Raw genomic sequence first — 11,040 nt, forward strand, 5'->3', positions numbered from 1 at the left:
TGGATGTTCCAAAACGTGCTCTGATGAAGCCTCTTCGGTGAACATCTCTCATCAATAATCTCTCACACAATTTGTCGTAAGTAAACATGCTATCCTGTTTCACCTCCCTAATAAGCAAGCCGAAACAGGGGGGCATATAGCTACTCGTAAATTTCATCACTTTCCTTAGTAAGCATTAGGTGATTTTGTGATCTAACATGTGTTTTGCAGGGTGCGGTTCCTAACTGTGTACTGCAGATACCGCTGGGGGCTTCGTTTGACAGACTTATGGATATATCCTTTTTCAAATAATGTTTACTTTCCTGTACTTTAGCTTGCATATGCACGTAGTACTCATATGACCGCTAAAGTGGGGGCTAAATGTAGCGTCATAAATTGTACGCACTTGCTAGGGTGGTACAATTTCATACTTGGTTTAGCTCTCGCCTTGGTGCATCTTGCACTTTGCATCGCATTTTCCCTTTAGCACTTAATTAATTAAATTAATTAGGTCTAAGGTTCTATTTTATCATAAAGTTGGGCCCTTTTCATTAAAGTGTGCCCTTTTCATTTTATTCTTCCAATACATCATTTAATCAAAAACCCTAATTAGGTCCTATTTTGAACTTTAAGGCTTGATTTCGGGGGTCAAAACATCTCGAAATCACTTGTAACTTCGGGATTCGCTCTAAAATCATCATATCCGACGGCCCTGAAAATTTGGTGAAAATTTGTCGGGACCATGGTACCCGGAGTACACACGGTCCCGGACATTTTTCCCAAAATTTTAGGGGCGCGATCCAATCATAAAATAAAGCTTAACCCCAAGAAATTGGCGGGAGATTCAATCTCTAGGTCGGCTAAAAGTTGAAATTAAGACCTAGAGTTTCATATATAAGAGCTCTCTTTCTTCATTTGAAGGGATCCGAATTTTGGTTTCAGGGATCCGAATTTTGGTTTCAGAGACCTTCTATGCAGCGAAAGAGCAGATCTTTGAAGACTTCAACAACATTCGACATCCACCCATCAAGCATTCATCAATTTCATTCATCCATTTAGGGCTTTGAAGACATTGAAGAGCAATAAGGGATCACCGACTGAAGATTGCCTTGTACCCCTCCCTTGGGGTTGGGTATGATTTCATGTTGTTTCCATGTCTTTGCATAAGCCTCATTATATCATTTGTATTCATGCTTTAGATCACTTTGCATCTTGATTTGGAGCATTTACATTATCATTTACAAGCAATTAGGGTTTACTTTCTAGGTTGCTCTAGTTTGCTTACTTGCATTTTAGGATCTTGCACACACACAAGGTCTGCACACACACTACTTTTACAATACAACTTGGCTATTCGTGGAGGTGGAAATCACCAAAGTGGGGGTTTGACTAAGGCAAAACCCTATATAGCCGCCCACCATACCTTTTCAGATATAAGTGCAGATTTCGGGATTCGGACGACGCCGCAATTTGCAGATCCAACAGAAGCAGACGGAAACTGAGCTACACACCAAATTTTAGGGCAAAAGACCAGGATAGGGGCGTGGGGCACCCTGGTCCTGCCAGGACAGGGGCGTTGGGCGCCCTGGTCCTTCTGTCAGACAGCAAGTTTCAACATTTCCGACAGCTTTTCAGGTTGCAAAACAACAGTTTCAGGAGCAGAATCAGGACAGTGGTGCCTGCGCCCCCATCCCAAACATTTTCACTCATATTTTAACTCCGGGTATGCATCTGCATTCTTATCTTGTCCTTGTGTTTATAGCTTTCCATTGTTTAATCTCAATTCTGCAATCTTGTTATTAGTTCATACTTGTACTTTGGGGTTAGGAATTGAACTTGCATCGCTCTATCTTTCAATTACAACAAAGGAATAGAAACCCTAATAGGTAGCCCGTGGCTCTCTCTTCCACAAAAAGAAGTAGCCAATTGTGTGATACCTCTAGGCTCTTTCGCATTCCACAATGTGTGTCAAAAGGTAGGATTAGGGCACGTTAGCCTAGTCTCGCTTTTTCCCCTACACAAAAAGTTTTTTGTAGACTAGTTTAATGATTTTGTAAATTTTATATATGAGATTTTTTCATTTTATAATGTTTAAGTTGGCCCTATGGTAGATAATCGAGTTGATAGTCAATCTTTTGCATTCAATTATGGTCTATTTTTTCCACTAACTAGGATATACTATGTTAATAATATTATATATTTTATAATTAATATATGGGAGAGGGCACAAACTCCTCACTTGAATGATCAAAAAAATATTGAGATCTATATCTAAGAAATTATGAATCAATCTTATTTTAAAAAGAAGTTACATATGATATAAAATATCACTCATTCAAAATACTAAATGTATAAGAAATAAGTTATACTTTGTTAACAATGAAATAAAATATTAAATATTTGTAAATATATATATTTAGAGTCTACACATGAAATCTCAACAATTAATAGTTTACATTGTCTTTGAATTCTTAAAGGTTTACTTGCTATTAGAGATAGAAAGTAAAAAAATGACAAATGCATATTTGACAACCCTACTTAAATCAAATAGAGGAACACACCTTTATGTTTTCAACCTTTTATTTAATGAAATATATTTTGTATTAGATAATTTTTTACAAAAATATTAGAAGGTTATTTGAATGAAATAGGAAAATTTGACAAATTTCCAAACACATGTAGCAACATTAAAATGAATATCTTCTAATGAAATCTATCTAACATCATACTTTTGAATCATAAATAAAACAAATTGAATTGAATTTAGAAATTGAATCATAAATAAAACAAATTGAATTGAATTTAGAAAGGTTAACACTCAAACATTAGACTATTACATATTAATAAATTTATTTGAATTTTAAATACATGACCAGATTAAACTTAAAATCAAATGAAAGTTTAGCTTCTCAATATGGATAACAAACAAACCACTGGAAGACTAGGCATCTCAAAATGTATAAAAAATGCCTTTATTTTCTAGCTTTAGAAGATTTAAAGATGATTGATCTCAATCATTGAAACCTCATTGATGACAGTATTTTGAATAACATAGGATAGGAACTAAATAATAAATGAAGTTTATAAATAAACAAGGCTTTCAATTACAACCACATGACAATGACTTGTGACAGGAACTAGAACTCAAAAATACAACATTCCAAATCTATTCTAGATTCATAAGAAACAAAATCAGAATCTTATTCGCTATTAACTCAAGTTTGTTTACAAAGAAAATCAACCCTTCAAAGGATTGAACTTTTTTCTCCAATCAGTCTTGTCATTGACCCTTCAAGGCTCTGCTTTCTTCTTCTCTTCAATCAACTTGTTGTACCATATTGTATTCCTCCCCATTTTATCATCGGCTTTGTAATTGATCAATTATGCTTGGTCTCAAATTGGTTATGGTCAATCTATAACTGTTGACCAACTAATTTAGGAACCAAGTGTTTGCCTTCTTGCCCAATGGAGATAGGAAGCCTATTCCATGATTCACCAAGGTTAAAATGACACTCATTATGGAGAGTGAGTGCCGACAAACTAAGAGAAACTAATAAACCTCAAACCAAAATTAAAGGATTGCTTAATATATAACAAACAAAACACAACATAAGAATAAACCAAAAATTAGAAAGAGCAATGCTCCTACATCACTCATAGATATTACTTCCTTAAAATTCTTTGGAGACCAAAAGAAGCCACCATGTAGTGTTCATCAAGCATGAAAAATGAAATCCTTAATGCACCATTGGCCACTTGTAGATTTTTAGATGGACCTTTTTAATTTTTTAATTTTAGACTTGATGCAAGAACATCATGTTGTTTCTCAAAAGGAGAACTTCTAGACAATTGAATAACATATAAATCAACCTTTAAAACACCATAATAAAAGAACATGAAAATCAATATATCTATGTAATTATAGAAAACAATGGTAACACCTTCTATATAAATCTACTTTATAAATTGTAGGAGCATTGACTTTCCTTGACAATAGGAATTTGAATATCTTTATTGCCAAATTCTCAAATTTGAAATGAAGGTTCATTACATATAATTTTATTCTAATTCTATGAATATGAATTTGCAATATTTGACTATATGATATATCCAAACATAGTAAAGCACAAAAAATACATTTGTAAGACACGCTAGCTCTATTTTCCAACTATATTTCAAACAATGATTGTAATTAGATATCCATGTGTGTCCATATAAGCCCACAAACCCATAAAGAAATTGTAATAGAATATAAAAAATAATATAAATACAAAAAAAGAAACTATATAAAGCATTTATTGCATTGCAAACAAAGAGAATATAAATAAATATCATAGGCATCTTTGGATCATCTACTTAAACAATAAAAATATCGAACTCGACTATATGACTATGCAACTTGTGGGAATTCACCTATTAGACCATTTGACTATGCTATATTAATGACATAGATATTGGTAATTTATTTTTTCCAAAATCTTGTTGTAGGTAGCAGTTGAAAACACAAAGAGGCCAAGTGTAACTAGGGCACGTCTATTCTCGCTCCAAAAAGTGGTATGGCGCGACGAGCACGCGATGTTAGTCGTAAATGTCAACCGTAGATTTTTTATCTGACGACGAAGAATGCATAACACGTCTTGTTAGTCTAACATATTCGTCTTTTTTGACACAGTTGTGTAACTATGTGGAGTCTTCATTCTATAATCTTTGTTTTCTTAGTCTTTGTTTAGACATTTTGGGTTTCTTCTTACAATCTTTTAATGGAGTGCTATTTTTTAATGTAATTCAACTTTGATCAATGAAAAAAAAATATTAATGACAGCAAAATTTCTTAAAAAAAAAAAGATGAAACTAAAACCTAACTTCTTACCTACTTGTAGAAACAAATATATACTTGAATAATTTTATTTAGATCAAACATTTGATAATAAAGTGGGAATCTACACTGTTAAAACGAAATTATTAAAAAAATCCATTTTGAATTTCATTGTTGTTCACTTAGCAACTAGGCTAACCCAGATAGATGCTCTCACTGGAATTATTGACTTTAATTTTATTCCATAATTCCTCATCCTCCTCTCGAATACTGGGTATACTTATTCCCGTCCATATAAACTCACACTCTTTCAGACTTTTCAGGAGCCCTAATCCAGATGGAACTTTCTTCAGATAGGGACATTGAAATACCTCTAGTATCTCTAAATGTGGCATCGCTCCATCCTCTAAATCTGGCAACTCCTCTAACACTGGAAAGTTCAAAATTTTAAAAACATGCAGTTGAAGGAATCCCCTGCGCTTCCCAAACCCTTTTGGCAATGCCTTGCAATTGTCATTAAAATTTAACTCCAAATTTATCAAGCTGGGCATCAATTCTAGTGCTGGATATTCAGCACAGTGGCAATTGTATAACCTCAACTGCATCAGATTTGAGAAACCACATATCCAATTTGACACTGCAAAGCTATCTAGACAAAGGAATTCAAGGTTCTTCATAGCTAACATTTCCTCTGGTAGAGATGGAAGATTGCATTCATCAACATGGCCTTCACTTGCATTGCATATGTTCAGACTACGCATCTTCACTAACACAGCAAAGATCCGGCCTTTTTCCATAGTTTTCAATTCAGCCTCGTGATGAATAACTATTGACACTTCACGGAGATTGATCAAATAGACATAATCTTCCAGCTGGAAGAACTCATTCTTCTCAATAGATAGTTTACAGTTGTTGAAATCTAATCTGAGTACCTGTAAAGACACAAGATTTGATATTCCCTTAGGCATGCTATTGATCCCACTTATGTCTAGATGTTCCAGACAATTAAGTTCACCAATCCATTGAGGCAACTGCTGTAGACAATGGCAACTAGAAATGTCTAGGAAGCGGAGATTCTTATTACTTCTAATACATTTTGGTACCTTGGTAATTTTGGTCCCCCTTAGATTCAAAACTTTGAGGAGCCTCAAATTTCCTACACAGGTGGGCAATGATGAGATGTTAGTGTCACTCAAGTCAAGAATGCGTAGAACTCTCACGTCGCTAAGCAACATTGCAGGAATATTTTGAATCCCTATATCTTGTGAGAATGATAGAGTGCGAAGACATGATGCAGAGTATCCCCTGTTTCTTGCCATTACTTCTACATCATCATCACCAATGCTTTTCTTGCCCAGTAAAATCCTGCGGTACCTGCTACTTGTTTGCATGCTTGGACCTCTGTTCAAAGTTTCCTCCACACTAAAAGCACATTTACTTTCCCTTGATATACTAATAGCCAAATCAAGCATTAAATCATTCAATTTGAACCTTTTATCTACTTGATCATAAATGTCACCTGTTCTCTCAACCAAACATAGATTGTAAAGATCATATATATAACTTAACCCAATGTCTAGCTGGTCCTCCCCTTGAGGAACATATCCCTCTGCTGCCCACAAGTTTATGAGATAATGGGGGTCTATTTCTTCATTTTCAGGAAAGAAAGAAAGAAATGCAAAACAGGGTTTGAGATGAGCAGGGAGAGAATCATAACTTAATTTGAGAACCTGCATAATTGGATCTTTGGTATAAGATGGCACCCTTATCTGCCCCAATTTGGATTCCCACACCGTTAAGGATCGCTTGCGTGCCAGAGATGCTGCCACTGTTTTGACAACCAAGGGCAATCTCCCACATTCCTCTTCAATTTGTCTTGCAATCCCTTCCAGTTGCTCTGGTGGTTGATTTTGGTGGCAGTCGGGGAAGGCAAAAGCACAAAACAGGGTCCAGCTCTCTTCCTCTGACAAAGTGTGCACCTCATAGACATGGGCATTCATGTTTCTGCACACAAGTCTGCTTCTTGTGGAGATCAGAATTTTACACTGGCTATTTTTCCCTCTTGGAAGGCCAAGTGAAGATATCAAATTATCTTCCTCAGTTGCCCTCCACACATCATCCAGCACAATGAGAGCTCTTGTGCTTGCTAAACGCTCATGAATTAACTCTGTTGCCTGTATCTCACTTACCCCTTTAACAACCTCATTCAACTTTATATTTGAGGCTAAATCAGCCTGCAACTCTCTAAGGGAGTAAGTCTGAGAAATCTCAAGCCAAATTGAATTCTCAAACTTATCCTTCACTCTATTGAAAACATTTTGCAGTAGAAAAGTCTTCCCAACCCCGCCCATTCCAACTAGGGCAATGACAGGGGCAGCAGAGTTGTCTAGCAGGCGGAGGATTTCTTTAACCTTGGGCTCAATACCCACTGGTTTTGAATCCTTCTCCATTAGATTTGTCCTCTTCCACTTTACATTCCTAGATGTACTTGTCGAGGGTTGGTCTGAATGAATCAGATCATGAAACAGCTTCAGCTCTGCTGCAGCTTCCATTATGGACCTCAATCTATCTTTCACTCCCTTAATCCTATGTGCCATTTTAAAACGAAAGACTAACTGGGAATAACTGAAAGCACAGAGACAAGACAATTGGGAGATTTCATAGTTAGTACCTTTAGATTCAACAGCACATTCGTCTAGTATGTCCTCTGCATCCAAAGCAAGCTCTTCAACATCCAGCAGCCAGCTTTTGGCATTCCCATTTTGTGCACTTTGGATATCTATTTCTCTGAGATAGCTTCTTAATCTTCTGAGCTTCTGCTTCAGCCATTCAAGCTCCTTTCTGAAGTTAAGGGCAATTGAAGCCTGGTTATATTCACCAAACTTTCCAACAACAACATTAACCAATCCATGTTCCATACTTGATTTGTGAAACCAGAGAAACTGAAGCTTGCTACTGAGTTATTGACCAGTTTAAACCAAATGCAACTGACTAAACTGCAATGAATATGAGTAGAGCAGAGAAAGAAGTAAATATATAAGAGTGCAGATAGAACTTGTTAGGAAGGATTCCCAGACTTCTGAGGGCCAAAGGTATTCTAATTACTTCTAGATTAAGTATTCTGTTCTTCTTTTTGATTCAGACTATTTAAAGTAGTTGAATAATTCTCTTCTCCATCATCTGGTTTAAGAGTTATTCCCTCACCTGTGGCTTTACAAGCTTCAATGTTATGGGCAGAACACAGTAGGCCATCTAAATCGACTTGTCTGAGTGCCTTCTTCTTTTGTCAAACTCAAGGAATGAATGAATTCTCATAGTTTTCTTCTTCATACAACCTTCACTTATTCTTCATGTGAAATGTATTAAAAGTTAATCTTAGCTTTTACTTCTCCGTGGACTTCATCAATTCAGATACTATGTTTATCTATTATGACAATCTTATTCATATGCTTTCTTCGAGCATCTTTTTCTTATTAATTTAATTTCTTTTATACATTTATTAGTATTTTATTTATTTATTTTTTATTTCATTGTAAGGTTATTGGTTGAACATAATAGATGAAGATGATGGTATGTTGTTTAATTACACTTTCCACCATAGTTCAACGTTCTTGAAGATACACTAATAAAAAATGAGATTGGTATTCTACCCCAAACAACATTAGTGAAATGGATATCCCTCAATTATTAGCTCTAAATTGAAGAGGCGTCAACATAGACTCATGCTCTCATATTGAGTTGTAAAAAGATCTAGGTTTGACATAAAACCCTCCAACTAAAAAAAAATCTTATTTTTCCATGTGCTCAATAAACATCTTTAATAATAAAAGATAATACTTGTAATGGTTTAAAATGGATAGCCTTCACTTTTTCACTTTATTTTAGGCTTTTTTTAGTAGGTTTATCCTTTGTGTGATGATTAGTGTACAAGTGTATTTTAGCATAAAAGTTAGCAAAAACCATGAATTTAATGTAATGCCATCTACACACATTTTTAAAATTGATTCAAATTCTTGAGTCTTTCATTACTTTATCAAGTTAGTTTGATAAAAGATAGAAATGACCCAAAAAATTCAAAAATCCAAACATAAATTTGAGTCATTATTAACTCCCTCCAACTAGCTATTATGTGGTGACTTAATCACAGAATTAATTAACTTTGTTTATTAGGGTGTTGCATTAAATAGCATATTGTAATTCACTTTAGACCTTCAAACATCAACCTACAAGCTCATATTCACATTGCATCATCACATAGAGCACATCATAGAGAAACAACATTACATCATCAATTTACATCAACATCCTAGCATTAATTCATGCTTGTTTGTTATCTTCAATCTTTTTTACCAAACCATTGAATTGATAATATATAAGGGCTTGACCAAAGGAGAATATTTATTGTCTAAAAAAATCTTAAATGATGTCAATCAACACTACCACTTTTATAGATGTTGTAGACATCAAGGCAAGTAGACTCCATCCATCTAGAATTAAGATCCACGAAAAAATATTAAATTTATAGACCCAAAGATTATTTCCTTACATATAAAACTAAACTTAATGAATTGGATATGGAAGATTTAAACTAATTTGAGGTGGTTATCTTATAAATGATTTAACCAAAATAGGTTCCTAGAGTTGTGTCAAAATGATCAACTGGAAGGGGGGATTGCAATGAGGCAATTGATTGATGGGTTAAAAACTAGCCTAGACATTTTTCCTTATAGATATACCCTATAAGAAGATTTTACAAATTGAATTGAAAAATTCTCCTTAGTTTTGGAGAAATCTAGCCTAGAATTCACAAATTGAAAAACTATACGTGAGTCAAACATGTTAATATGACTAGCATAAAATTAGTAACGTATGTTTCAAATAATGTTGTGTTTTGTTTGACTAATGTTTTACAATAAAACTACATGTATTTCAATTGATCTATACATATATCTCAAATTCAAATTGCCTATACTTAGATTAGTGTATAGTGAGGAAAAAGGGCAATGCTAGGCTAGGGTGTGTTTGGTATGTGGGCTCTCAAATATACTTGTCTCATTTGTGAACAATGAATTGATCTGGTATTTTAATACTCTAACTACTAAGGATTCCACCATCTTGTACCCACTCTATCTTGTCTCCAAGGTATGATGAGAGTAACTTCATCATGCTAACTACTATTAAGTGCACTATAGATTTCAAATAGTTGACGACTTCCTATGGTGAGGCTTCTCCTAAACCTAAAAGGTTCTTTCAACAATATAATTGAAGGTGCATCAAAGTTTAAATCCATATACAAATGTAGTCTAAGGCCTAGGTATTGGAGTCAAAATACCACTCACTTCACTAGCACATTTATGGGGAATCTAGCTCAATAAAGTATGATAGTTGTTTTAAAACTTGACATAGGGCTTTTAACCTAGACAATCTACTATAGAGATTTTTTTTTTGAAAAAGAGTATGCACCCCACTACTTTCACTATTTTCTAAGCATAAAGATCCCATAAAGGTGAGGTGAGAGCATATGGTGGGTAGTTGTACTTAGCTACTAACTCCTATTATTGAACATAGCCTAACCTCTAACACCACTTGCAAGGAACCTACAATGAAATAAAGGCAATACATGTATATGTGCAAAAAACAAGAGTAATATAAGGCTTGTATATTAGCTCACATTGCCACTTTGAGGGGGCAATCCCTCCAATAGAGCATAAACTCTAGTTACAATATTCAATATAATTTACATTTGATAAGCCATTACAATATATAGAGTTGTGGTAAAAATAATTACTACTATTTCATACATCTTGGACAAATAGTATTCTAATTTACCATATGAGTGAATTACAAAGCATGTGCACCCAACCTAATCCTAACCAAAGCCTAATTCATCGTAATGGGGTACCTAACATAGTAGTTGTTAGCATCTCCCTAGGTTCTTCTATTGGATTAAGAAAGTTGTGGTGGAGGTAGACTCTTTGAATGTTATCAATGGTTTTGACAAAGGTGATTGTTTTAAGTGAAAACTTTAGTTTTTTCTTGGAACCAGTGAACACATAATTATCTTCCTTTCAAAGAATGTCTCTTTGCATTGTTGGACATAAAGGTGGATTCAATAATGGACCTATCAGTCAATTCGAGTGCAGAGTATACAAGTCACTTGCTAAAGCTTGGCTAGGCCTCCCAGATAGGTTGACCTTTAAGACACCTTGAAGCTCCTTATTCTGTCATTGGGGTATAAAGATGTT

General features: G+C 34.7%; 1 protein-coding gene across 1 annotated transcript; it reads right to left on the bottom strand.

Annotated features, from left to right (window-relative positions):
• Window positions 1-4,941: 4,941 nt before the first annotated feature.
• On the bottom strand, window positions 4,942-7,777 carry LOC131032052 (disease resistance RPP13-like protein 4). Its single transcript, XM_057962962.2, has one exon. It carries the CDS (start codon window positions 7,711-7,713, stop codon window positions 4,990-4,992), a length of 2,724 nt encoding a protein of 907 aa, XP_057818945.2. The 5' UTR covers window positions 7,714-7,777; the 3' UTR covers window positions 4,942-4,989.
• Window positions 7,778-11,040: the final 3,263 nt, after the last annotated feature.

This window comes from Cryptomeria japonica, chromosome 4 (assembly GCF_030272615.1).
Source record: "Cryptomeria japonica chromosome 4, Sugi_1.0, whole genome shotgun sequence".
NCBI lineage: Eukaryota > Viridiplantae > Streptophyta > Pinopsida > Cupressales > Cupressaceae > Cryptomeria > Cryptomeria japonica.